The sequence below is a fragment of the Rhinatrema bivittatum genome, chromosome 1 (genome assembly GCF_901001135.1).
Source record: "Rhinatrema bivittatum chromosome 1, aRhiBiv1.1, whole genome shotgun sequence".
Classification (NCBI taxonomy): domain Eukaryota; kingdom Metazoa; phylum Chordata; class Amphibia; order Gymnophiona; family Rhinatrematidae; genus Rhinatrema; species Rhinatrema bivittatum.
In genome coordinates, this window is record NC_042615.1 from 500,765,641 (window position 1) to 500,792,349 (window position 26,709).

A 26,709-nucleotide genomic window follows, 5' to 3' on the forward strand; every position below is an offset into this window, starting at 1 on the left:
AGGAGACACAAAATTGAGAAAGGGAACCACAGGTTCAGCTGCCTGCAGCTGCTGGAGACAGAGAAATACTGGAGGGATGCAGGGTGGGCTCTGTCCTGATATAGGATACCCTTTCAGTTTTTCCTCTGTCTCCATCTGCTGGACAGGAGGCTCAACCCACTGTCTGGACTGATCTGGGTACGTACAGAGAACACCCCTCATTTGACCCAGAAATGGTTTCTGTAACAAGCCTGGAATTTTATCATTAAGAAAAAAAAACCCAAACACAAAACTTAACCCTTCTCCAATCTTGTTCAGTTTAAAAGAAGCCATACACAGAATGCCAGTTAATGTTTATTAACAATACTGGTACAGGTCAGTTAACCATTTCAAGAATCAATGTACAGAAAACTCAATTCAAAACAGTTTGGTCAGTAAACAAACTAAGTAAAGCAGCTTCACAGTTGTGTGTTCCAGACTGATACCTGCTTGTGGCACAGTCAGTACAAGTTGATTGGTTAAATTACTTATGTCATTTTTCCCTTTGGTTTCTAAGACAGATATGATAACCAAGTGAGGGTGGCAGTCTTCCTCTCCCATCATTATTGAAAAAACAGGAGACTTACAGAGGTAAGAGGGAATCAGATGCACACTTGCTCTAACAGGACCAGTCAGTCACTTATTAGATGTAAAATACTCTTAAATGCAACAGAAATTCATATTTTACCACCATAAAAAGATGTAAAGTGAATCGTTTCTCTATGCCAACAGCTTGTAGGTGAATTTGCCAGATTACAACTGCAAAAAAGTAAATCGTTAGGGCCCCATCTACTCTGCACTTGTTTGTTGGTACGATGACAGGTGTTATAGGAGCAAGTTGTCTTTCGCAAGAAGATTAAAAAACCCATCTGTGGGAAGGCTTGTGAGACTCCCCTCTGCCTTACAACAAGCCACATCTTAAAATTCTAATTTTACTGCAGCGTGACAAAACTCTGGGTGATATGGAATGCTCAGTTTAGCTGTGCCTTGCCATGTGATGTCCGTTAATTAAGCTTCTCTAAAACGTCAACTTCTGAGCTTTGAGTTTTATTTGCACTTGAGCTGTGGTTCTCACAGTCCTCTGGACTACTCCATAGCCAATCTTAAATTGCTCAATGAATGCATGCAATCTCATGCATATTTTATCTTGAAACTGGTTGAGTTATTTAAGATTGTATATGCATATTCATTAAGGGCATCTTACAAATTATGTTGGCTGGTGGAGTTCAAAGACTGAGACCCACTGAAGGAAAAACAGATTAAACATGAAGTGATACAGGGGAGGAGGAATCAGAGCAGAGTTATGCAACTTGTATTTCCCTTTTAAATAAGCTCTGTACCAAAAATGTGGAAGTAACAGGCACACTGTATCCTTCAGACACAGAAGAGGCTTTGTTCATGGGGCATGGGATAAACAAGATGACTGAACAGATTCTGCTCCCTGGCCCGAAGCAGTTAACCCAGTGGAATGTGCTGCAGAGTCCATTGTCACATCCAGCACCGTGTAAGTATTCTAGAGCGATTCTCAAGTCCATTGTGCTGACCCACCCGGCAGGAACAAGACCAGTGCAGAGCACCTTCAGTTTGCAAAGGATGACTTCACAGCCTCCATGATGCACTTGGCACTGATCCCAAACATGTGCAGCAGTTCTGCAGGCTTCCCACTGCGTGGCACTTCTCTCACTGCCAGCTGCTGCACAATAATGCCAGGCTGCCCAGACATGGCAGCACACACTGCCTCACCAAGACCTCCTGGAGGGGGAAAAAATATTTACCACCTTTACACATCAAGAAATCAATTTCTTTAAGATATTTTGCCTTTAATATAATACGTAGGGAGGCATACTCATTCTATACAAGACAGGGAAGGCTCATGGGCTTAGTTACTGATGTCAAAAACATACACCAGGCACATTAAATAAATTGGCAGAGAAATGGAATCTGGAGCGAGGGATAGAGATTTCAGAAAAAAACCAAAATCTTCAAAAAGCATTTAAAAAATAAAAACCCACACGATACAACTGAGAATATGTCACTAGATAAAACTCACTACAAATGTTTATGGTGAATGTCCTCTACCCATATCGTGGGCACACAAAATAAGTTAATGAAGGCAAGAGATGTGGTAAGTGTTGAGATCACAGAGGAACATATTGTCCTAGCTTTGGGTCATGTCCACATATCTTGATTTTGGGGGGAAAAAAAAAAATATAAATACACCTACAAAAACAAACCTCTCTGCCAAGATGTGCTTTTGGTTTTTTTTTTTGAGATGGGACCAGTGAAAACAATCCTATAATTGAGGAAAGTGTTTCTTGTAGCAAAGAAAACAATTCCACATTGTTGACTGGATATCAAATGACAAAAGTTGATTCAATGGAAAAATTAAACATACACTCCAATAACCTTCATACTTGATATAACACCTATATAAGAAGGATCCAAGTAGTTTATGAATTTGTTTTTTGTAGATACCTTTTCTGTGTCATGGGATTTATGTATCTGAATGGCAAAAATTCCACTCAAAGTATGTAGAGAATACATATTGTCTCTTTCACCACAAAAAGAAAAAAAGTTCATAACAAAAGATCTTTTGTTACAATTCTATGCTATAGAATATAAATATCTGGAAATGGGAACAAGTGAGGTGATCAAATTTGCAGATAACAAAATTATTCAAAGTTGTCAAATCACAAGAGGATTGTGAGAAACTGCAAAAGGACATTGCATGCCCAGTCTCCCAGTTTTGCAAACGGCAAATGAAAATTTAATGTGGACAAGTGCAAAGTGACGCAGGGAAGAGTAACCCAAATTAATGTGGAACCTTGCATTTTGTAGCTATAGATGTCACTACTCAGGAAAAGAATAGAGGTGTCATTTAAAATATGTTGAAGTCTTCTGCTCAGTGTGCAGCAGCCAAGAAAGCAAACAATGTTAGGGATTATTAGGAAAGGAATGGAGAATAAAACAGGGAATATCATAATGTCTATCGCTCCATGGTGCGACCTCATCTTGAGTATTGTGTGCAGTTCTGGTTACCACATCTCAAAATATAGCAGAATTATAAAAGGTTCAGAGAAGGGTGACCAAGATGATAAAGGGGATGAAACAATTCTCTTATGAAGAAAGGCTAAAGAGGTTAGGACTCTTCATCTTGGAGAACAGACAGCTGAGGGGAGATCTGATAGAGGTCTATAAAATGAGTGGAATGGAATGAGTAAACATTAATTAGTACATTTACTGTTTCAAAAAGTACAAAGACTGGAGGAAGGAAGAAAATTATTTCCTTACCTGCTAATTTTCGTTCCTGTAGAACTATGGATAAGTCCAGACCGTGGATTATGTCCCCCTTCCAGCAGATGGAGTCAGAGCAAAAACTGAGAGGGCAGTCCCTCATGACTGATATGCCCTCTGTAAACTTTCAGTATTAAGAATATCGAAGCAACAAAGAAAAACCCCTTGGATGGATCAATACAAAAATGAATATTAACTAAATTGAACATCAAACTGTAAATCTGAATAGGCAAACTTGCAATGTGAACTCTGTCAGTCCCAAACAGGTCCTAAAATGATTACACAGTCGAGCTGAAGGATTAACCCAAAGGAAAAAACCCCAAAATCCTTAGGGTGGGCATCTGGACTGATCCATGGTACTACAGGAACGAAAATTAGCAGGTAAGGAAATAATTTTCTTTTCCCTGTGCGTACCAGGATCAGTCCAGACTGTGGGATGTACCAAAGCTTCCCTTAAATAGGGTGGGCCACTGATACCCCAGCCCCAAAAGAACCCATGGTCGTTGATTGCAGATTCAAGCAATAGTGATGTGCAAGTGTGTGCAAAGACTGCCAAGTGGCTGCTCAGCAAAATTCCTGCGGAGAGACCGCTCTGCTTTCTGCCCAGGAAGCTGCTTGAGCTCGGAGAGAATGAGCTTTAGTACTATCTGGGGGCTAATGTACCGCGCCAATGTACGCAGTAGAGATTGCTTCCTTCATCCATCAGGCAATGGTGGTCTTTGAAGCCTAGTTCCCCTTCTTGGGACCACTCCAGAAGACAAAAAGATGATCTGATAAGTGGAAGTCGTTAGTAACCTTCAGAAATCGAAGGAGGACTCACTTGACATCTAGGCACCTGAGCACCTTGGAATCCTCAGCCTGGAATGATGGCAGCTCCACCAACTGATTCAGATGAAAAGACAAGACCATCTTCGGAAGGAAAGATGGTATGATACCAGAGGATACTCTGGGATCCGTAGAGCAGAGAAGGCTCTCTACATGACAAGGCCTGTAGCTCCAAGATTCTGCGAGCGGAACAGATGGCAACCAAGGAAACTGTCTTAGGAGTCAGGTCCTTGCTGGTAGCGCTCTACAGCGGTTCAAAGGGCAGCCCGCCAAGAATACAAAGGATCTAAATCAAAACTGAGGGTCAAATTGCGAATCTGTGTTTCACATGCTTTACTCCCTTCAAGAACCAGACCACGTCCAGGTGTGTCGCAAGAGGAGGGCCATCCCGATGAACTAGAGAACCTAAGTCTGCTACCTGAACTCGGGAGAAAATTGTAGGCTAATCCCCTCTCCAACCCTCGCTATAAGAATGACAAGATCTGGGCTATGGTCGCACGCTGTGGAGTGAGACGTGAGGACTGGCAGCAAGCCTCGGACATAGGACCTGGAGATGGAAGGCTTCCTAGCATTGAGAAGAGTGGAGATAACCACCAGTGGATACCCTCGTCTCCTCAGCTGGCGCCGTTCCAAAAGCCAGGCCGCTAGACAGAAGCGATCAACCTGTTCGAAAAATACTGGCCCCTGCCGTAGGAGATTTGACAGATGCCCCAGGCACAGCGGGCCATCCACCGTTAGGTAAACTAAGTCTGCGAACCACGGCCAACGAGGCCACTCCAGAGCCACGAGGATCACGGGCCCCTGATGACCCTCTATTCTTCGGAGCACTCTTCCCACCAGGGACCAAGGCGGGAACACGGAACATAGGATGTTCCTCGGCCACGGGAGGGCTAGGGCATAGACTCCTTCTGCGGCTGAAAAAGCACGGAGCCTTTGCATGGCTATCAGATCCAGATGGGGGACCCCCATCATGTGACGAGTAGTGCCACTGCCTCCTGGGACAGTTCCCATTCTCTGGGATCTAAGTGCTGGTGACTTAAGAGCCGCCTGAACATTGTCCACCTCTGCAATGTGAGACGCCGCCAGATGAGACAGGTGGAGTTCCACCCACGGCATCAGCTTGTTAGTCTCCCGGGTCACATGGCGAATTCTTGTTCCCCCCTGATGACTGACGTACGCCACAGTCATGGCGTTGTTGGAGAGGATCCGGGCTGCTCGGCCTTGTGCTAGGGGCAGAAAACGCCGCAGCGCAAGACGAACCGCTCGTCTCTAGACAGTGGATTGGCCAAGTTGCCTGTTCTGGCATCCACTGACCCTGCATCAAGTGCCGACCGCACACTGGCCCCAGCCGGTAAGGCTGGCGTCTGTTGCAACGAGTACCCATTGTGGAACCTCCAGCTCTACTCCTCAAAGCAAATGATCCAGGTCGAGCCACCAGGTCAGGCTGTCCTTGGGTAGGGGCAGTATCGGCAAAGGAGCCTGAAATTCCTGAGATACCGGCTTCCAACGGGAGAGTAATGCTCTTTGTAAGGGACACATGTGGGCAAAGGCCCAAGGTACATTCTGTCGTGAAAGCCATGGAGCCTAGCAACTGGAGATAGTCCCAGGCTGTGGGAAGTCAGAGGTCCCGAAATGCTGAACCTGAGCAAAGAGCGATTGGGCCCGCTCCAGACGAAGACAGCCTGTGCCTACTTTGATGTCGAAATGAGCTCCCACACAGTTGAGTGACCAGGATCTGTTCCTTCCTCAGGGCCGCCGCCACCACTACCATCACCTTGGTAAAGGTGCGAGGAGCAGTTGCCAGGCCGAATGGCAGGGCCTGGAACTGGAAGAGCTGCCCCAAAATCTTGAAGCAAAGGAGGCGCTGATGCTCCTTCTGGATGGGGGATATGAAGATAAACCTCTGTCAAGTCCAAGACACCAGGAACGGCAGGGCCAGAAATACTGGTGCTGTACCAGACCATGACAGTACCGATCCCCGAGGCCCCCCTGCCACGTCCGGGAGTTCCTCCAGACTGACTTTAGGAGTAGGGGAGAGCCATAACTGTATCCTGGTGCTGGCTGAGCCTTGCCAAATAAGCCCCATGCATCAGCAGAATAAATTCTGTGGAAAAAGGATCCGGGGGAGGGTCCTCTGAGGGCGGCTCCTAGGGATCCTCCTAGGGTTCAGCCGGTTTCCCATACAACCGATCCTGACCCGATGCCCTCGGCGCAAGTCGAAGGGGATGTTCCTCAGGTTCTACGCCTTTTCCAGAGTAATGAGATGGTTTTGCTTATCTCACATGTCCTGGCCGGATTAGATACTGAGGCCCCCCAGGAGGCTCCTGCTGCCAGCACTGCACCAAAGAGAGGGGATCCTGTCCTACCAGGGCTCAAGCCACCTTCGAAGACTTTCCTTTTCATCCTATGCTCCTCCAATTGCAGTCCAGGGGGTGGGAGACTCCGGAGGCCTCTCTACAGCTTGGCAGAGTGATGGACAGATATATCCATTCCCCGAGGAGTCCTGAATTACTTAAGGTACCGAAGGTGGATGCGTCAGTGTCCGCAGTCACGGCTAGGACACCTATTCCTGTGACTGGAAGAGCAGGACTGCAAACTTGGTGTATTTGAGGCATCCGCCTTGGGAGTTTGGGCTGCTGTTTGTAGCTCCCTGATGCAGCGTGCATGACTCTGGTGGATCCAACAACTACTCGGGACTCAGGACCTGCCTCCAGGGGAGGCACAATAGGTGGAAAGGCTAAAAGCAGTCATGGCGTATGGCGCGGACGCGCTGTATCATCTATGGTTTCTATAGTCTCAGCTTGGCACCTCCTCTGGCTCAGAACCTTCTTTACTTGCCTCCATGCCACAGCTGATGTGACGCAGCGGCTCTGCGTCGGGGAGGTGCGCCGGAAAGAGAACTGGAGGAGAATGAGGTCCATCCGGGTCTGAATCCTCGGAGGCAGCAAGTAGTGGATCCAAGATGGCCACCGTTCCTGCATTGGACAGGAACGGAGCCGACCTCCTCAAAGCCTGGCGTGCATTTGCGAAAACAGACCACCCTCTAGGGCTCGAGGTACCTTCCCCACTGTCCCGGGAGAGCTGCGATCCGGGCTCCCCGCAGGCACTGCTTCGCGTCAGCCGTGGCATGGAGGCAAGTAAAGAAGGGCTTGGAACCCAGACCTCCGAAACCTTCAATAGCAGGAAGGTTTTCAAAATCCTGCACTGCCTGACTTTATTTTAACGACCCGTTCCGGTTTCCCCCCCCCCCCCAAGCCAGAGGGATGTCGCGTCTCTGAAGCTTAGGGGCTGCCCTGAGGAAACTACATCTCTGGGCAACGGGTCGGTATCGAGGGGGAGAGGTGGGACCATGACCTTCACCTCTAAAGGCAGCAAATGACAGCCCTGTAAAAGGAAAGTTAACAAACTTACCCCCAAAATGATACAGCAATAAATACAAAAGATGACAGGTCTGTCACTGAATGAAAGCTCTGCCTGCAAGCCTGCAGCAGGACAGCCCATAGAAAGTAGAGCAAAGCTACAATGTAAAGCCTTTGCTTTTTTTTTTTTTTTTTTTTTTTTTAAATAAGATCCATCCAAGTAAAGAGTTAACAAGAAAACAGGAGAAATAAATCAAAGCCTATTCTCACAGAAGGAAAATGGGAGAACAGAAGGTACAACCTGAATCTGCTTGGAGTCAGAGAAATACTGAAGGTTTACAGAGGGACCGCCCTCTCAGTTTTTGCTCCGACTCCATCTGCTGGAAGGGGGACATAACCCACTGTCTGGACTGATCCTGGTACTTAAAGGGAACGACACAATGACGTTACTAGGTAATACATTTAAAACTAATAAGAGAAAATTTTTGCTCAAAACAAAATGAAGCTCTGGAATTCGTAACCAGATGATGTGGTGAAAGATATTAGTATAGCTGGAGGAAAAGTCCATTAACAATTAATGGAGAGTTGCAGAAATCCACTGCTTATTCTTGGGATAAGTAGCTTGGAATCTACCTAAGAATATAAGAAATTGCCATGCTGGGTCAGACCAAGGGTCCATCAAGCCCAGCATCCTGTTTCCAACAGAGGCCAAACCAGGCCACAAGAAACTGGCAATTACCCAAACACCAAGCAGATCCCATGCTACTGATGCAATTAATAGCAGTGGCTATTCCCTAAGTGAACTTGATTAATAGCAGTTAATGGATTTCTCCTCCAAGAACTTATCCAAACCTTTTTCAAACCCAGCTATACTACCTGCACTTACCACATCCCCTGGCAACAAATTCCAGAGCTTAATTGTGCGCTGAGTGAAAAAGAATTTTCTCCAATTAGTCTTAAATGTGCTACTTGCTAACTTCATGGAATGCCCCCTAATCCTATTATCCAAAAGTGTAAATATGTTTCACATCTACTCGTTCAAGACCTCTCATGATCTTAAAGACCTCTATCATATCCTCCCTCAGCAGTCCTAACCTCTTTAGTCTTTCCTCATAGGGGAGCTGTTCCATCCCCTTTATCATTTTGGTTGCCTTTGTCTGTACCTTCTCCATTGCAACTTTATCTTTTTTGAGATGCGGCGACCAGAACTGTACACAGTATTCAAGGTGTGGTCTCACCATGGAGAGAGAGGCAGTATGACATTTTCTGTTTTCTTAATTCCCGTCCTAATAATTCCTAACATTGTTTGCTTTTTTGACTGCTGCAGCACACTGAGCCAACGATTTTAAAGTATTATCCACTATGATGCCTAGATCTTTTTCCTGGGTGGTAGCCCTAATATGGAACTTGACATTGTGTAACTACAGCAAGGGTTATTTTTCCTTATATCCAACACCTTGAACTAGTCCACATGAAATTTCATCTGCCTTGGGATCCTGCCAGGTACTTGTGACTTGGATTGGCCACTGTTGGAAACAGAATACTGGGCATGGATGGACCCTTGGTCTGACCCAGTATGGCATATCTTGTTCTTATGTAATTTGAAATACAACGCAATAAGGGGGAATTGAGAGAAAATGGTTTTTGAATACATACTTGTCAATAAGTTTACATTTAACATTTTGTTTATTGAAATCTATTTAACAGTCATTTTGAGATCTCTTCATTTTATCTGCTTGCTAGGCCAAATTGAAATATCCTGGTGTACAGTGCCATAACCCATAGAAAAGCAACCAGGTCCCTTATGCAACACAGCCGTGACACAGAGGTCTTCTGGGAGGTGGTGATGTTGGGGCATGGTCAGGAGAAGGTAACAACTGATATATAAATGGGAGGAGACACCCATCCAGTTCTGAGGCCGCTTGGATAATCCACTTGGGGAGGAGCAGAAGAGGCTGCTACAAATTAAAAGGGAGCTAACATCAAATTAAGGAATCTATTTGACATAGAGGTGGGGGTAGTGAAATTGTCCAACTTCCACAGATTGTACAAGAAGTGCTAGACATGAGGAGTGGAGAGAAAAAAAAAAAAAAAAAGTGTCCACATACCATCTTTATAGTGGTCTTCAACTGTGATGATGCGCCCTCCAGTGGCTCTAGCACAGGAGAGAATAGTGGCAGCATCCAATGGTTTGATTGTGAATGGGTCAATGACACAAATGTTGATTCCTGGAGAGAAAAAAAAAAAAAAAAAAAAGGATGTTGGAGACAGCAGAATTAATTTCAGTACAGGATCCCCCCCATTTAGCCAGTGTCCCTTTATCAGCTAAACACAGAAATTTAAAAAAAAAAAAAGTTTAGACAAACCATCTCAATTCATGCTGTGAACAGTACAACTTCAAATCTTTAGGATCAAACTCAGATAAAGACTGGAGCTTTTATATCATGTTGTGAGAAAAACGAGATAAAATTGGGAAAGAAACATTGGTTCTTGCCTGCTAATTTTTGTTCCCATTGTACCACAGATCAGGCCAGTTGCCTGCGTTTTGCATCCCTGCCAGCAGATGGAGACAGAGAAAGTTTCATTGACTGTGCATAACCTAGTGTGCTACCTGCAGTCCGTCAGCATTGAGCTGTGCCCAAGCCAATATGAGAACATGCCAAAAAACTAACAGCTAGCTCCCCCCCAACGAACAAGACGATGGCGACGCTGAAACCAACTGGAAACTCTATCCCAGAAACTAAGATAAACAAACAGGGTGGAAAACCACTAACTATCCGAACGAGCAGCTTACTCTCTTCCCCCCCTTCAATGGGTGGGTCTCTGGACTGATTTGTGGTACTACAGGAACAAAAGTTAGCAGGTATAATTTTGTTTTCTTTAGTGTAGACAGATGGACTCAGGACCAGTGGGATGTACAAAAGGTACTCCCGGACAGGGCGGGAGGCTGCCCGTGGTCCACTTAGTACTGCTCTTGTGAAGGCTGCGCCTTCTCGGGCCTGAACATCCAGGCGGTAGAACCTGGAGAAGGTTTGTAGGGAGAGTCATGTCGCTGCCCGACAAATCTCGGTGGGTGACAGCAGCTTGGTTTCTGCCCAAGAAACTGCCTAGGCCCTAATAGAATGGGCCTTCCTGCCTCTATGTAGGCTGCCTTGATTACTTCCTTGATCCAGCAGGCTATGGTCACCCGTGAAGCAGCTTCTCCTTGTTTCTTACCGCTGTGAACAAACGAACGAACAAGTGATCCGTTTTGCGCACAGATTCCAATCTTTCCAGATATTGCACCAGGAGTCTGCAGACATTTAGATAGCAAAGAAAGCAAGAGTCTGGTTTCAGAGTTTCATTTGAACCAGCCATCTCTGGATTAACAAAAGGACTCACTTTCGGTATAAAGGAGGGGATGGTGCGCAGCTGTATGGTTCCAGGGGTGACCCTAAGGAATGGTTCCCGACAGGATAGTGCCTGTAGTTTGGAGATGCGACGAGCTGAATATATTAACACCAGGAAAACCGTCCTCAATGTTAAGAGGTGTAGTGACAGACCGTGCATTGTTCTGAAGGAGGCACCCACTAGGAAGTCTAATATCAGATTGAGATTCCATAGGGGCACCGGCCACTTTAGGGGTGGCCAAAGTTGCTTAACCCCTTTAGGAAACTGGTCAAATCTGGAAGAGTTGATAAGCTAATTCTGTTCACTTCGGCTCTGAAGCAGGAGAGGGCTGCTACTTGGATCTTGAGGGAGTTGAGTGACAATTTGTTCATACTGTACTGTAGGAACTCCAGAATCATGGGGGGGGGGGGGGGGGGGATCTTCGCTGTCCGTGGGTGTATCCCGCGGTCCTCGCACCAGGCTTTGAATATTCTCCAGATCCATATGGATGTCAGAGATGTTGAGAACTTGCGCGCGTGGAGCAGGGTGTCAATCATGGCCTTTGAGTAACAGTGCTTCTTCAGGCGAGTCCTCTCAAGAGAATCGAGATATATCTTTGTGAAGAAGCGGGCCCTGCTGGAGAAGGTCCCTGTGTGGAGGTAGGGACAGAGGGCTCCCCGCAAAGAGTCTTTGCATGTCTGCGTACCGTGGGAGTCTTGGCCAATCCTGGGCCACTAGTAGAACTGGTCCCCTGTGGTGTTTCTATCTTGCGGATGACCTTGCCCAGTAGTGGCCATGGGGGGGGGGGGGGGGAAGGTGCACAGTAAGTCTTCCTCTGGCCAAGTCTGGACAAGAAAGTGTCAATCCCTTGGGAATGTGGCTCCTGTCTGCAGCTGAAGAACCTGGGGACTTTGGCACCGAGAGAGGTGGCCAGTAGGTCCAGGCTGGGAGGCCCCAGCGATGTACAATCTGTTTGAAGGCTGTGGTCGACAGTCCATTCCCCTGGGTCCAAGCTGTCTCTGCTGAGATGTCTTTTCCTGCGACATGGGACGCAGAGATCCCTTGTAGGTTTATCTCTGGCCATGCCATGAGAAGGTCTATCTCCAGAGACACCTGTCGGCTCCTGGTTCCTCCCTGGCGGTTGATGTAGGCAACTGTTGTAGCATTGTCAGACATTGCTCGAATCACTTTGCCTCAGTCTGTGGCTGAATCGCAGGCACCCTAGTCTGCTCGAGCTTCCAGGCGGTTTATGTTCCATCCTGCCTATTCCTTGCTCCATTGTCCCTGGGCCATCAGTTCCTGACAGTGGGCTCCCCACCCACACAGGCTCGCATCCGTGGTGAGCACGATCCAGTTCGGTGGGGATAGGCTTACTCCTTTGCTTGGGTGGTCTTCCTGCAGCCACCACTGAAGCGGAGAACATACCTCTGCTGGTAGTTGGAGGCGAATTGAGTAGCCCTGGGACAGTGGGTTCCAGCGCGACAGTTAGGAGCACTGGAGTGGTTGCGTGTGTGCCCTTGCCCACAGAACAACCTCCAGGGTTGATGCCATGAGGCAGAGGACTTGAAGATATGCACACCCCAAGGTATGGGACTTTGTCATCAATCGTCGTAAGTGTTCCATCAGCTTCCTTCTCCTCAGGGGAGGGAGGAAGACTTTGTTCTGTTTGGTGTCGAAACGGGCCCCCAGGTACTCTAGAGACTGAGATGGCTGCAGACTGCTCTTGACCCAACCGAGCTCCTGCAGAAGGTTGACTCTGCTGGGCACCTGCCGGCTCTCTTCTGAAGGCTTCGCCCTGATCAGCCAGTCATCCAGGTAAGGGTGTACCAAGATCCCTTCTTTCCTCAGTGTTGCCGCCACGACCACCATGATTTTGGAGAATGTTCTGGGGGTGGTTGCCAAGCCAAAGGTTAGCGTTCGAACTGGTAATGGTGACTCAGTATCGCAAAGCATAGAAAACGCTGGTGATGTTGATGAACTGGAATGTGAAGGTAGGCTTCGGAGAGGTCATGAAGCAGGACAACAAATTTGGGAGAAAACCCCCTTGGGTCCCGAGGGCCCCTCCGGACTGTTGGGCCCAGACTCAGACTGTGCCTCTGCACGCTGCTGTACCATGAGGGACAGAGGGGGAGAGGAATCCCTGGGGTTGAACCCCCTTATTCAGGTCCCCCTCCCCTGAGGAAGGGCCGCCTGGCCGAGGCCCTCCCCCCTTCACTGCCAACCTTGAGGACTTCTGATTTTGCAGGTCTGGCAGAAGCCCCCTCCCCCTCCCCTGCACACTCCATGCAAAGGGAGAGGGGATTGAGATAAGCAGACCACACTCCGCAGGCCTGTTGGGCGGCTCATCACACGGCCGCCGAAGCAGGAAAGAGGAGTGCACCGCCGCACATGAAAAAAGCGAAGCCGTGGGAAAAAAAACACACCCCCACACACTGTCAGCGCTGAAGAGGGCAATGGAGAGCCAATTCTCCCCCGCCTGAAGGCACTCTCCCACTGTGGCAGAGCTGCTTCCCCCTCCCCGAGAAGGCTGACTGTTAGGCAGCTCAGACATGGCCTGAGCCGCTTTTTTTTTCTTTTTAAAAAAGGGCACCCCTAGCAGCCAGACACCCAAGGAGCTAGTAAAAGAGCCCCCGAAAGGGGGGCCACTTCCCAGAGACCCAAGGATTGGAGGGAACCAGTCCCTTGGCTTTCAGTGGTCCTGGGGTTGCGGGCTAAAACTAGCCAGGGGTATCCAACCCCCACCCCCCCGTTTGCCCGGCTCAGCCTGAGGGATGGCCCTCAACAGGAACCTGGCACCTCAGGGAGCAGAAAAAAAAACTTCCAAACTGAAGATCAGTCAAGACTACAGGTAAACACCTCTACCATCTGCTGGAGTCAGAGAGATACTGAGGGACTGCAGGTGGTGCACTCTGATATGAAGTAGTGCACAAAGTTTTGTCCTCTACCTCCATCTGCTGGTAGTGATGAATAAAATCTCCTGCGAAGAATCCACAGAGTTCACACTTATTGTTTAAAAAAAAAAAACCAAAAAAACCTCAGAAATACTTGCTTGAACCAAACACTATAGACATACAGAAGGAAAAAACACCCAGAAGGGACAAGTAGAAGTGAACAGGGAACCACATGGTGAGCTGTTCCACCTGCTGGAGACCGACAAATACTGAAGGGCTACAGGGTAGGCTCTGTCCTTATATAGGTTACCCTTTCAGTTTTGGTCCGTCTCCATCTGCTGGAAAGGAGGCTCAACTCATGGTCTGGACTGATCCGGGTACATACAAGGAACTGGGTATGTTCAGGAACCAATTGTCAGGGTTTTTGCAGGCTGTTTTAGAGCAGAACTTTGCACCTCCCTCAAAGCAGTGCATTTCCCCCCTCAAAAAACACCAAAAATGTCTGACCATGCCAGATGTATTAACCACCACAAGCTAAATGCAATGCTCATGTACTGAGACAGATCAGCTAACGGTACTGCAGTGGTTTCCAGAGGAAGCTGCTGAACAAGCAGTGCAGGAAGAGAGGACCCAAAGCAGTTACCGCTTTGATGAGAAGACTTCTGCAACAACCAGACTGATAGCTGAAGCTGCTCAAAATCCTTTTTTGCACAGGCTTGCTGCCAACTGTGGTGGCGGTGGGAAGGAGAGCAAGGAAGAGAGTTTGTTCAGCCCTGCAGGGACGAACAAAACTGGGGAGCAGATCGGGCATTACAGTGGTCCATTGCCAGCAGCTTGACTCTTCTGCAGGAAGCACAACCCCTACCATTCAGCCCAATAGTGAAAGTGGCAGTACAATGTGCAGCCCTTTCCATGAACGATACAAGAGTCCAGCAAGGATTCTATGCAAGATGTAGCAAACAATTCTAAAGCAGGTAAGTGGATCAGCACTTCTTTGCTAGCCATCCCCAAAGCCCCTAATCTATTACCTTGCTTGGCCAGATCATCTGCAGCAGCCAGGGCTTCATGCAAGGTGACTCCTGCTCCAACAACAGTGACCCGGTCCGAGTCACTCTGACGAACCACCTGTCAAGATATGCCAAGCAAAAGCACAGGAACACAGGTCAGACACCAACTCACCAGCAGTGAACGTGTTGCATTGCACAGGACATTTGTCAGCATTAACAGTTGTGAAGTTGGATCACAGAACTAAAGGAATTAAACAACCAGCTACTTAAAAATTGTGTTTCCCATCCACAGACAAGTGCTTTCAGATCCATTTGCATAAAAAGGATTTTAGTGTTAATGTTGCATTTACTTTACACTGGATTATGTATACCATCATTTTCTTGATTTTGTTTAAGAACGTAGAAGTATGCAAGGAGAAGAAAGAGGCTGTTCTTGCACAGCCACAATGGAACTGTGTCAAACTGCTGCACTTATTATTCTACCCAAGGTCTTGGCATCCCATCATGAAGACAGGAAACATACTGTGACTGTGTGCCAAGGATAAGATTAGAGTCCCCATGGGATTCAAAAGTGGGTGTGTTAGAGATGACTCACTACAGTTCTTTCCTATCCCTGCCAAGAACTGCACTGATATTACATTGAGATTAACTGGGTTAAAGGCAACCAGGTCAAGTACTGTACAGAGACTCCAGGCCAGACCGCTGCTAGAATGCACATAAATCACAGATCTGGCAAATACATAGACTTTCTGCAATATGCCAATACGTAGCCCCAGATAGATCCCTAGAGACCATCCCTGCTATGAGACATCCCAAATCAGGTGTCAGTTTCCCAAAGCCGCACAAATTCAGGCAGTAAAGTGCTACCGTTCACCTTAGCTTGTCCAACTTCAAACTTCTCTTCAATGGAGTAGATGACAGAGGTTTCAGGTCGACTGGTGCGAATAAAGCAGATACCCTGGATAAGGAAGAAGAGGGGGGTTAGTTTTTTTTCTATGTAAAATGGGCTTATAGTACCGAGCTGACTTGTATCTAAAAAAAACAAACCAAAGCCAAAATACATAGTAGCTTACACTCAGCTGTTCCTTGTTTTGACAATTGTGGTTAATGTCTGTATCACTATCAGGGACTGCCAAGGACTAATTGGAAGCATTTCCAATGGTTTCAGAATACAGCTGTTTGACTTAAGATCTAGGCATCATAGTGGATAATACTTTAAAATCGTCGGCTCAGTGTGCTGCAGCAGTCAAAACAGCAAACAGAATGTTAGGAATTATTAGGAAGGGAATGGTTAATAGAACGGAAAATGTCATAATGCCTCTATATCGCTCCATGGTGAGACCGCACCTTGAATACTGTGTACAATTCTGGTCGCCGCATCTCAAAAAAGATATAGTTGCGATGGAGAAGGTACAGAGAAGGGCAACCAAAATGATAAAGGGGATGGAACAGTTTCCCTATGAGGAAAGGCTGAAGAGATTAGGGCTGTTCAGCTTGGAGAAGAGACGGCTGAGGGGGGATATGATAGAGGTCTTTAAGATCATGAGAGGTCTTGAACGAGTAGATGTGACTCTGTTCTTTTCACTTTCGAATAATAGAAGGACTAGGGGGCATTCCATGAAGTTAGCAAGTAGCACATTTAAGACTAATAGGAGAAAATTCTTTCACTCAACGCACAATAAAGCTCTGGAATTTGTTGCCAGAGGATGTGGTTAGTGCAGTTAGTGTAGCTGGGTTCAAAAAAGGTTTGGATAAGTTCTTGGAGGAGAAGTCCATTAATGGCTATTAATCAATTTTACTTAGGGAATAGCCACTGCTATTAATTGCATCAGTAGCATGGGATCTGCTTGGTGTTTGGGTAATTGCCAGGTTCTTGTGGCCTGGTTTTGGCCTCTGTTGGAAACAGGATGCTGGGCTTGATGGACCCTTGGTCTGACCCAGCATGGCAATTTCTTATGTTCTTAAGGGAAGAGGGGAGAGCAGGTAAGTGACTATATTATCCTTGTTTTGCAGTAACTGAGGCCAGAATCTGGTTAAAAAAAAAAAAAAAAGCCAACAGTCATGACTCATTTTGAGTATTCACTGAGATTTTCCAGAATACTTAGTCAATGTAAATCTCCAAATATATATCAGTGCACATTGATCATAGAGATCATCTCAACAGCAGTTCCTGGAAATAACCTTCTTCCGGAGTTAAATTGACAATAACCCAAACCAATGTTTAGTTATGTCCCATTTAAGTGGAACAAAACTGCCTCTTGAGATCAGAGAAGAGCAGAATAATTTTAAAAAGTTTCAGAAACCAGTTAAAGCTTTGTTATTCGATCAGAGTCTGATGAGATCATGAAAAAAATATATAGTCTTCAACTTAGCTTTAACACAGGAATTAAAACTTTTTTTTTTTTTAAGCCATCAACTTCCTTTCCATGACTGCTACACCAATCCCGTCCAGTCCTTCCAGGTTGTTTAAGGAGAAATTACTACTTACCTGAAATTCCCTTTCCTCTAATGAAGGCAGGCAGGCCAAACCACACCAGTGGGTTATGCACTCCTACCAGCAGATGGAGAAGAGTAAAGCCGATTCACCGATGTCACTGACCTCAGCCTACCAGTATTCTTTAGAAAAGCCAACCTGGACGAACTGATTATACGTGTACATTACTATTAAGAGTCAACCAGGAAACACTAGTTAATGTTTTTGCCAAGTTCAATCTTAGGGGCTGGTTATGTCACTTACCAGTCCTTCAAACGAATTGGAAAAGGGAAAGTGTCTTAAATCCAGGAACAGGACAAGACTGCAGGGATTGCAGACAGAGAAATACTGAGGGGATGCAGGCGGCACACCAGGTTAAGAGGGGGTGCCCTTCAAGTTTTTCTCCTTCTCCATCTGCTGGAAGGGAGGCATAACCCAATCTGGACTGACCCGGGTACGTACAGGGAACCCCAGCTCTTCCAGAACATGGGAATAAGAGGTAGCAATTCTTCCCTCCAGAATAAAACCCCCCTCAGTGATCGGGACCACCTCTGGGTAAGGAGTCCTTGCTCATATCTGAATCAGCATTCATGGGCCCACACCCAGGATCCTCTCCCTGATCCTCCTGCGGCTCATCCGTTTCCGATTCCACAAAAGGTCCCTTCATCTCCAGAAGGACATCCCAGCCCCAAGCAGCAGAGCAGATTCCCCAACCCACGGAGTGGGCCCACCTTGGGCCCCTTTGTGGGATGTTGCTTCTTCTGGGGCAAGGGTAGTTTACCCCCTTGCTCTCCTCTTGGCCAAGTAGGCCTTTGTGAAGAGGCAGAACAAAATCTGGCAAGAAGTCTTCATTTTCAGCAGGCCCCCTCATCCAGCACATCCTCCTGAGGTGTCCTCCCACACACACACAACACTGCCCCGGTCCTCCAATGCTGCCTGCACCATAGCAACAGGGGGGAGTCCCTGGGTTCCCTAGAAATTGCCTACTTCTTGTCATGTGCAGTACCAATGGCCGCCACGTCTACAGCCCCACCAGAAGCCTCTGCCATGAGCCCAGCCAACCAGGTTATTCTCCTTCCAAATGGAGCGTGGCTGAACTGAGATGCGAGCACCTCAGGCCACAAAGTCCAACAGGCTCCCCCGCCCTCAGAAACCGGTGCCATGAAAGCTCGTACCAGTTCCTGCCATGATCACCCAAAAACACTTGCTGGCAGCGCAATCACCTTAGCTGCGTGAGCACCTTCCCCCCCTCCCCCCCAAGCTGCTCTGGACCCCACTGGTGCTGCTGCCGAGAACCCTGCCCTTCTCTCCCAGGTGCCTGCTGTTCCAGTGTGCCACCCGATCGGCCTACTTCGACAGCTTTAAGTGCTTTTTTTTTTTTTAAAAAGGCACAACACTTCCCTTGAAAAAACACAAGAAAAATAAAACAAATACTTCCCTGCTTCTATTTATTTATTTATTTCTATTTATTTATTTACGGGTTTTTTATATACCGGGGCACGTAAGTAACATCACCTCGGTTTACATTCAAACATTAATTCAGCATAGAGCTTTACAATATAACATTATAACTGAAAGAATACAAATCCATATAAAACTTTGTATAATGAATATAAATATCAGAATATGAGTGTCTGTGGGACTAACTAGAACGCAAAGCAAAGGACTCAGTTCAAGAATAGTAGGCTTTTTTGTATAACCATGTTTTTAAGTTTTGTTTAAATTTTTTGTAGCAAAATTCTTGGCGTAATTCTGATGGCATAGTGTTCCATATTCTGGATCCAGCAATGATGAATGAACGTTCTTTTGTAGTGGAAAGATTAGGTTCTGGCTGCAGTGTACAAGAGATGACCTCAGAGGGAGCCTCCAGATGTTGCAGGCCGAGGCAGACCAGGGATTGCCAACTCCCCGCTTGTCTGGCTCACAAAAAGGTACCCAACACCTCAGGGAGAACCTCATATCTTCTCTTTCCTCCCCCCCTCCCCCAGACTGCAGTTTGTACCTCTACCATCTGCTGGAGACCGAGAAATACGGGAGGGACTACATGTGGTACTCTAGGTTATATAGCAATACCTGAAATGCTCTTATTCTCTACCTCCATCTGCTAGTGGGGATGCAAAATCCCACTTGTCTGGACTGATCAATTCCTGTTCACACCCTAGATCTTTCTCCACTGCACTACCTCTGAATAGTGGAGATGTCATGAGAAGAAAAAAAAAAAAGTGCTCTGCCTCCATCTGCTGGTAGGGAGAAATAACCCACCTGTAAGGATTGGACTGTGTAGCAGGATGAAATAGAAAGGTGGTCTAAGTTTTGTATTATACTGATGGGTTGTCCAAAGGGCAAGAAGTCAAATCTTGTGCAATAAATAAAAAGTTAAGAAATCCCACAGAAGGCAATATAAACCTAGCTATAATGCACCCATGTTCTTTAGAAAAACAAACAAACCACAGTGTTTAACTATATTCTTGGGGAATGGGTGCAGAGAAGAGTATAAGATTGCTTGAATCATTTCTGCTCAGTATAAGCTGCTTCCCCCTCCTCTCCATTTGCAGTAAAATAAAGATCTACCATCGGGTCAAGCACAGCAAGAGATCCTGCACATGTATAGTAGAGCATGCAATCAGTACGGCTCATGGCAGACTCGTTTACCTTGGTATTGGCAGCCAGGAAAACCGCATGCTCTGCAGAGACCGCATCACTGGGATAGAACACAGTGCAGGTGGGAATAGCTCGGAACATTGCCAAGTCCTCCAGTGCCATCTGAGAGGGACCATCCTCACCTAAAAAAAAACAGAACAGCTCAAGACCTGTTTTGTCAAGGACCAGTGGGGTAAAAAGCACCTGACGGCACATACCGATGGAGATGCCACAGTGGGAACCACAGAGGTTCACATTTGACTGCGAGATAGCCCCCATGCGGATGTGGTCATAAGCTCTGGACAAGAAGGCAGCAAAGGTGCTGGCGAAAGCTACAACACGGTTACGGGTAGCACATCCTATGGCCACGCTCACCTGCATGAATAAGGATAAGAGTTAATACAAATAGAGGATTCTGTTCTATGTCTGATCCGACTAGGACAGTGGGCACATGGAGGAGAAGGCAAGTGGATCTTGAACACAGATAGGACTTCTGCCATTCTCCTTCCCATACCCTCAACACAAAGCCCTAAAAACTGCAGGCATACGGGTAGGGAGTTTCCATCAACCTTGGCCAGCAACCTTTATTCAGTCAGTCCTGCCTGTGGCTGGATAATCAACTTGACCAAGACACTTGCTGAAAAGGTCATCTGTGCACTTTTTCACCACGAGAGCCAAGTTCCCCAGAAACACACCCCAAACTTAAGATGCGCCCGTCCTGATCCAGCTTCATGGCATCAACTCGCATGTCAGGTTACTAAAAGCATAGAATGTGAGAAATGTGTTGTAATCCAATTTCCCAAAATCAAGAAAGAGTGCATGCTTGAATCTTTTAGCAAAAAGGCGGGGGAAGAGCACGACACCAAGCTTGTTTCAGCGCCTATGCTGGATACCCAACAAAAATGTCATTTAGGTGAGCTCTTTCACAAGATAAGGCACCGTCCACCACCAACTCACCATGTTCTGCTCAGCAATAAAACATTCGATGTAACGCTCGGGGTGCTCCTTCTTAAAGATCTCTGCAAAGGTGGAATTCTTGGTGTCACCATCAAGCGCAATGACCCGGTCATTAGCACGGCCCAGTTTGGCCAGAGCTAATCCATAGGCTTTACGGGTCGCCACCTGCGAAGAAGGATAAAGAAGGTGACTGTAGTGGGTTTGACACCAGGAAAGTTAAGAGTATTGCCAATCTTTAAGGATCTAATGAAAAAGCAGTTCAATGTTCTGTTCTAAGATGGTCCACAACTATAAAAGAACTACCAGTGGACATTAATATGGCACAACAGCAGAAATCTTGAAACTAAACATGAACTGGAAGACAGCCACCAAAAAAAAAAAAAAAAAGAGGTCTGGTGAGGCAAAGTTTGTTAGAAGAGGCACAAGTAGTAATGCAAAAAAAAAAAAGTCATTATGGGTGTTGAACATTTTGAAGGAGTAGCACCCACAACACTCTCGCCCTCAAGTTTAGTCATCAACCTCCAGCCAGTGATGTTCTTTGTACATGAAAGGCAGCAAAATACTCCATTGCTTTGCATGCTCTTCACCCTTTGCATCCCTCCCATCATGATTATCCTCCACCCTCTGTGTGAGGGCATCAGCACCAGGAAGAGAGGGAAGGAGGGCAAGTCAGCTGAGGTCTGCAAGATGAGAGCGTTAGGCGTTTGTACCAGAAAGGAGCAAGTTAGGCTAATGTGGCATCAGACGCGTACTGCCTCTTCCCCCACTCCAACACATAGCTGTGCCTTTCGAACCCTAAAAAAACCTAGCTGAAGTGCATCCATCCAGCTACTGTTAGTGCACAGAACAGATTACTGTAAAAAAGTCTTCATTACTCTGAGGATTTTGTTTCCCTGCCTACCTTGTCACCAATTTGATAGGCTGGAGGAGAGAGCATTTTTATGTTCTCTATGCTGATGGCAGGGACATCTTCCACTGGCAGCTCAGGGCACAGAATCTTGTTTGTCTGGATCTGGTTTTGGATTGTGTTGATTATGTCTTCCACCTTGTCCTTAGGAACAGGCTTTCCATGCCAGTTATCCTCATCCTCAATACCTGGAACAGGCCCACAAAACCTTTACATTCCTGTCCATGAACAGTCAAGACTACATCCTGGATATCCCACATCTACAGCTCCAGATCTCTCCCCTCCCACCATAAGGTGGGAGGGAATAGTTCTGTGAACGAGGACAGCCAGCCTAGCCAGTGACCCTCACATTACTACAATGCGTCAGTTACAGGAGGGGGCTCCTTGTAACAAATTTATGCTATAAATGGAGTGGTAGAGCAGCAGGCTGAGAAACAGGGAAGACAGGGTTCAAATCCAGCTTCTCCCATTGATGCTCCTAATGGACCTAGAGCAAGTCACTTCACCCTTCACTGCCTCACTTAAAGCCTTCTGGGGCAAGAATTAGTAGAGTGTATCCTAATTTGTACCTCACCTTGAACTTGGAAAAGCAGTTAAAATCTAAAATCCTAAACGCATTAACATTTATTAGATAAAAATGTCTTCAGAATGGATCCTTTTGGTCCACCCACTTGTCTGTACTAGTCGTACTTCTAAGACTCACCTACCACGTCACGATTCCTTTTTTTAAAAAGGAATGTATTTTCTTTGAGAGAGTCACCTTTCATTTTTATCCATCCACACCCCCAAATTTTGCCCCATTATCCTTGATCTGAAGGGTAGCAAATCCATTAAAGACATCAGCAGCAGCCCAGCAAACTCCCACATAGTCAAACACCATGTTCAGGAAAGGAAAATTTGGTTCTTACCTGCTAATGTTTGTTCCTGTAATACCACAGATCAGTCCAGACAAGTGGGTTTATTCATCCCTACCAGCAGATGGAGGCAGGGGACAAAACTTTCGGATAAGTAGCAATGCCCAGAGTGCCACCTGCAGTCCCTCAGTATTGACCTGTACCCAAGCCAAGATAATTTAACCACAGGGTGAACCAAATCCCCTGGGATGGATACCCCTAAATCAGAAAGCCAAAGAAAACACCTCCAGTAAACTTTGAAGCTTCCATATTAAAAAAAACAAAAAAACAAGACACAAACATTCTTTATGAGCTCACAGGCCCAGCAGCAAAACAAGCAGTCTTTCAGTAGAGATCCCAAGGGTGGGCCTCTGGACTGATCTGTGGTATTACAGGAATGAAAATTAGAAGGTAAGAGCCAAATTTTCCTTTCCTGAACAAATCCAGATCAGTGCAGACAAGTGAGATGTACCACCCCCCCTCAAAACCAGGCAGGAACCCGAAAGACCCACTCTCAGTACACTATCACCAAAAGATGTCGCCTCCTGCAGGCGCACATCCAAACAGTAATGTTTAGTGAAAGTGTGAAGTGAGGACAAACAGTGGCCCTACATGTCTCCTGGAGAGATACCAGCTGACATTCTGCCCACGCCGCCACCTGAGCGTGGGTGGAATGTGCTTTCAGTCCCACTGGAACTGCGTGACCCTTAGCAAAATAGGTAGATGTAAAAGTCTCCTTCAACCAGCAAAGCTTTGGACGCTTTATCTTAGCTCCACTGAACACAAAACAGATGATCCGATCATCTGAAAGAATTGGTGACCTCCAAATAACGCAACAGGACGCGCCATACATCCAAGAGATGGAGATCCCTACCAAAGAGGGATCAAGAGACCAGTACGAGAGCCCTGGCAACTCAGTCTGATTCATATGAAAGGCAGAGACCATCTTGGGAAGGAAAGAAGGCACTGTACATAAAGAAAACTTGTTGGTAGAAACCTGCAGGAAAGGATTGCTGCAAGAAAGGGCCTGTAATTCTGCGATTCGTCTGGCCGAGCAAATGGGCACCGAAGAGACAGTCTTCAAGGTAAGGACCTTTAAAGATGCATGACTCAAAAGGTTCAAAGGGAGCCTCACAGAGAACTCGCAATACCAAATTGAGATGCCACTCCCGACACACATTCCATAGAGGGGGGCGCAGATGTTTAACGCCCTTCAGGAGGCCAAAGGCTTGCCCTGCACCTTCCCCTCTGAGGCAACCCAGAATAGAGACCTGGACCCTAAGAGAGCTATAAGCCAACCCCTGCTATAAGGACGACAAAACGTGCAGAACAGAAACCAAAACAGAATCCACATTTTGCTGATCACACCAGGTCTCAAAAACCTTCCATACTCTAGAATAAGCAATGGAAGTAGCCAGGCGTCGAGCCTGAAGGAGGCTAGTAATAATTGGCTCCGAATACCCCTTCAGAAGCAACCGCTGCCTCTCAAAATCCAGGCTGAGAGACACAAGTGATCTGCCCGATCCAAAAATATAGGACCTTGGTACAACTGACCCTGCAAATGAGTCAACCGCAACGGTGTGTTCACTGCCAGATGTACTAGATCGGTGAACCACGGATGGTGCGGCCACTCTGACGCTACCAGAACCACCGAACCTGAATGCGCTTCTATCAGGAGCAGCACTCACGCTATGAGAGGCCACGGAGGGAAAACTTGAGGAGAAGCACTGCTGGCCACGGGCATATTAGAGAATAGAGGCCCACCGCATCAGCCTCTCGCCTGAAAAACATGTCCTCTTGGCACTGGCCCGTGTCACCATGAGGTTCAGCTGAGGAGTCCCCCAAACGGCACAAAGTGTGATTCTAGGCTTCTGGGGAGTGTTCCCACTGTTGCCAGCTGAAATAATCCACTTGAATCTTGTCCACTCTTGCAACATGAGAGGCTGCGATGCCCTCGAGATGGAAGATCCACCCACACAAACAAGAACTGAGCCTCATGAGCCACAGCGGGACCCTTGGTTCCTCCCTGGCGATTTGATATATGCCACTGTTGTCGCATTGCCAAAAACTTGCAATATCCGGCCTTGGACCAAGGGAACAAACATTTGAAGGGCCCTGAGCACCGCCCGCGTCTCCAACCGATTGATGGACCAGAACTGTTCTGACACTGATCAAAGGCCCTGGGCCATCCAGCCCAGGCACACTGCACCCCAGCCCCCAAGCCTGGCAACCACGGTAACCCACATCCATTCCAGGACTTAGAGGGACTTTCCTTTCTCCAAATTGGTCCTCGACATCCATCACACTATACTGGATCTTGCCTCCCTCAGCAGAGGCAAGGGGAGAAAGTACTGCTCAGACATGGGATTCCAGCAGGACAGCAATGCCTTCTATACCAGCTCCAACATCTAGGCCATTGAACCCAGGACCTGTAAGTAATCCCAAACCTTCAGAACAGAGAGGCTGAGGAAGCGACCTATCTAGCCTTGGATCTTGATCACTCTGTCGGCTGTGAGGAACTCTGCCCAGCTGAGTATCGAATCGGGCCCCCAAGAACTCCAGGGACTGAAAAGGGGCAGGTGTCTCTTCATCGGGTTTATGATCCAGCCCAGCGATTCCAATAGAAACAGTGTACGGAGTACGGAGTGTGAGCACTCCTCCTGCGACTTCACCCGAATGAGCCAGTCGTCCAGATAGGATTGGGTGTTGGTGCACCGCTTTCTCAGAGCTGCCGCGACCACCCTTATCACCTTCGTGAAGGTGCGAGGAGCTGTGGCCAGAGGGAAAGGAAGTGCCCGAAACTGAAAATGCTGATCCAGCACCTTGAACTGGAGAAACTTCTGATGCTCCTACCGAATGGGGATGTGAAGGTAGGCCTCAGATCCAGTGAAGTCAAAAATTCCCCTTTTCAAGCAACTGAAATCACGATACGGAAGGTCTCCATCCGGAAGTGCGGAACTCTCAAACTCCAATTCACCTTTTGCAGATCTAAAATGGGGGGTGCCCCCCTTCTTTGGAACCACAAAATAAATGGGTGCCATCCCTGCCCTGACAACAGAACTGGGACTATAGCCTCTAGGTCGATTAATCTTTGCAGTGCCTCTCCTATTGCCGCATGCTTGCTTTGGGAAAGACAGTGCAACTCCAGAAAGACCGGTTTGGGCGGATGCGTAAACTCTTAAGGCGTAACCGTCCTGGACAACCTCCACAGCCCACTGATCGGAGGTGATCTTGGTCCACTCCTTGTGAAAATGAGACACCCTGCCTCCGATTGCTGCCTGCAAGGAGTGGACCAACCTGACTTCATTGGGATAATTTATTTCCGCCTGCTCCCTGAGTGGGCCCTCAGAGAAGATTTTCCTGAGCCTTGAAAGGACTGCTGTCTACCTGAGAACTATTTCGGCCCAGAGGATCCGGTACCCCTCCTGCAGCAAAGCCACCTCGTCTTGAGAAACCTGGATCAAGCCAGAAGGGGCTTCTTAGGCATCTTATCCTCTGGAAGCCGGTTACCTTTGGTCTCTTAAGGACTTCATCAGCTGATAGAGGTCCTCTCCGTACAGAGGTTTGCCCTTGAAAGGCAGGTTACATAGCTGAGACTTGGAAGAGATCTCCACCCACCAATTGCGCAGCCACAACAGCAGTCTTGCGGAAACCATACTTCGTGCCGTGGTGCACACGAGATCATATAAGGCGTCTGCCACATATGCCACCCCAGCTTCCAGCCGGGTGGCTTGGACAGGAGACAGTGTGCCTGAGGAAGACTGCTCCTGAGGAGAGGGCACCCTGCAAGTTTCTCTGTCTTCAGCTGCTGGAAGGGAGGCATAACCCACAGTCTGGACTGATCCGGGTATGTACAGGGAACAGTCCCTCTGCATGAGGCTGGCACAGACTGCCACAAGGAGGCCCCAGCACAGACACCACAAAGGTCCACTTAAGATTAATCTCCAACTTGTGGTCCTACACATCCTTCAGGGCGGCTGTTCCAGCTACAGGGATAGTTGTCTTAGTGACTGCCGAAACGGCGGCATCCACCTTCAGTGTCTTAAAACGGTCCAAATGCTCCTGCAGCAAAAGAT

General features: G+C 47.2%; 1 protein-coding gene across 1 annotated transcript in view; it reads right to left on the reverse strand.

Annotated features, from left to right (window-relative positions):
* Window positions 1-317: 317 nt before the first annotated feature.
* TKTL1 (transketolase like 1) overlaps window positions 318-26,709 on the reverse strand; it is a 33,374-nt gene continuing 6,982 nt past the window's right edge. Inside the window, exons 7-14 of the mRNA XM_029609772.1 lie at window positions 21,735-21,928; window positions 20,834-20,998; window positions 20,095-20,251; window positions 19,889-20,019; window positions 15,638-15,721; window positions 14,785-14,881; window positions 9,605-9,724; window positions 318-1,770 (exon numbers count right to left, since the gene is read on the reverse strand). Of these exons, the coding sequence (XP_029465632.1) occupies window positions 1,598-1,770; window positions 9,605-9,724; window positions 14,785-14,881; window positions 15,638-15,721; window positions 19,889-20,019; window positions 20,095-20,251; window positions 20,834-20,998; window positions 21,735-21,928 (1,121 nt within the window). The 3' untranslated portion in view covers window positions 318-1,597. The remainder of the gene's footprint in view (window positions 1,771-9,604; window positions 9,725-14,784; window positions 14,882-15,637; window positions 15,722-19,888; window positions 20,020-20,094; window positions 20,252-20,833; window positions 20,999-21,734; window positions 21,929-26,709) is intronic.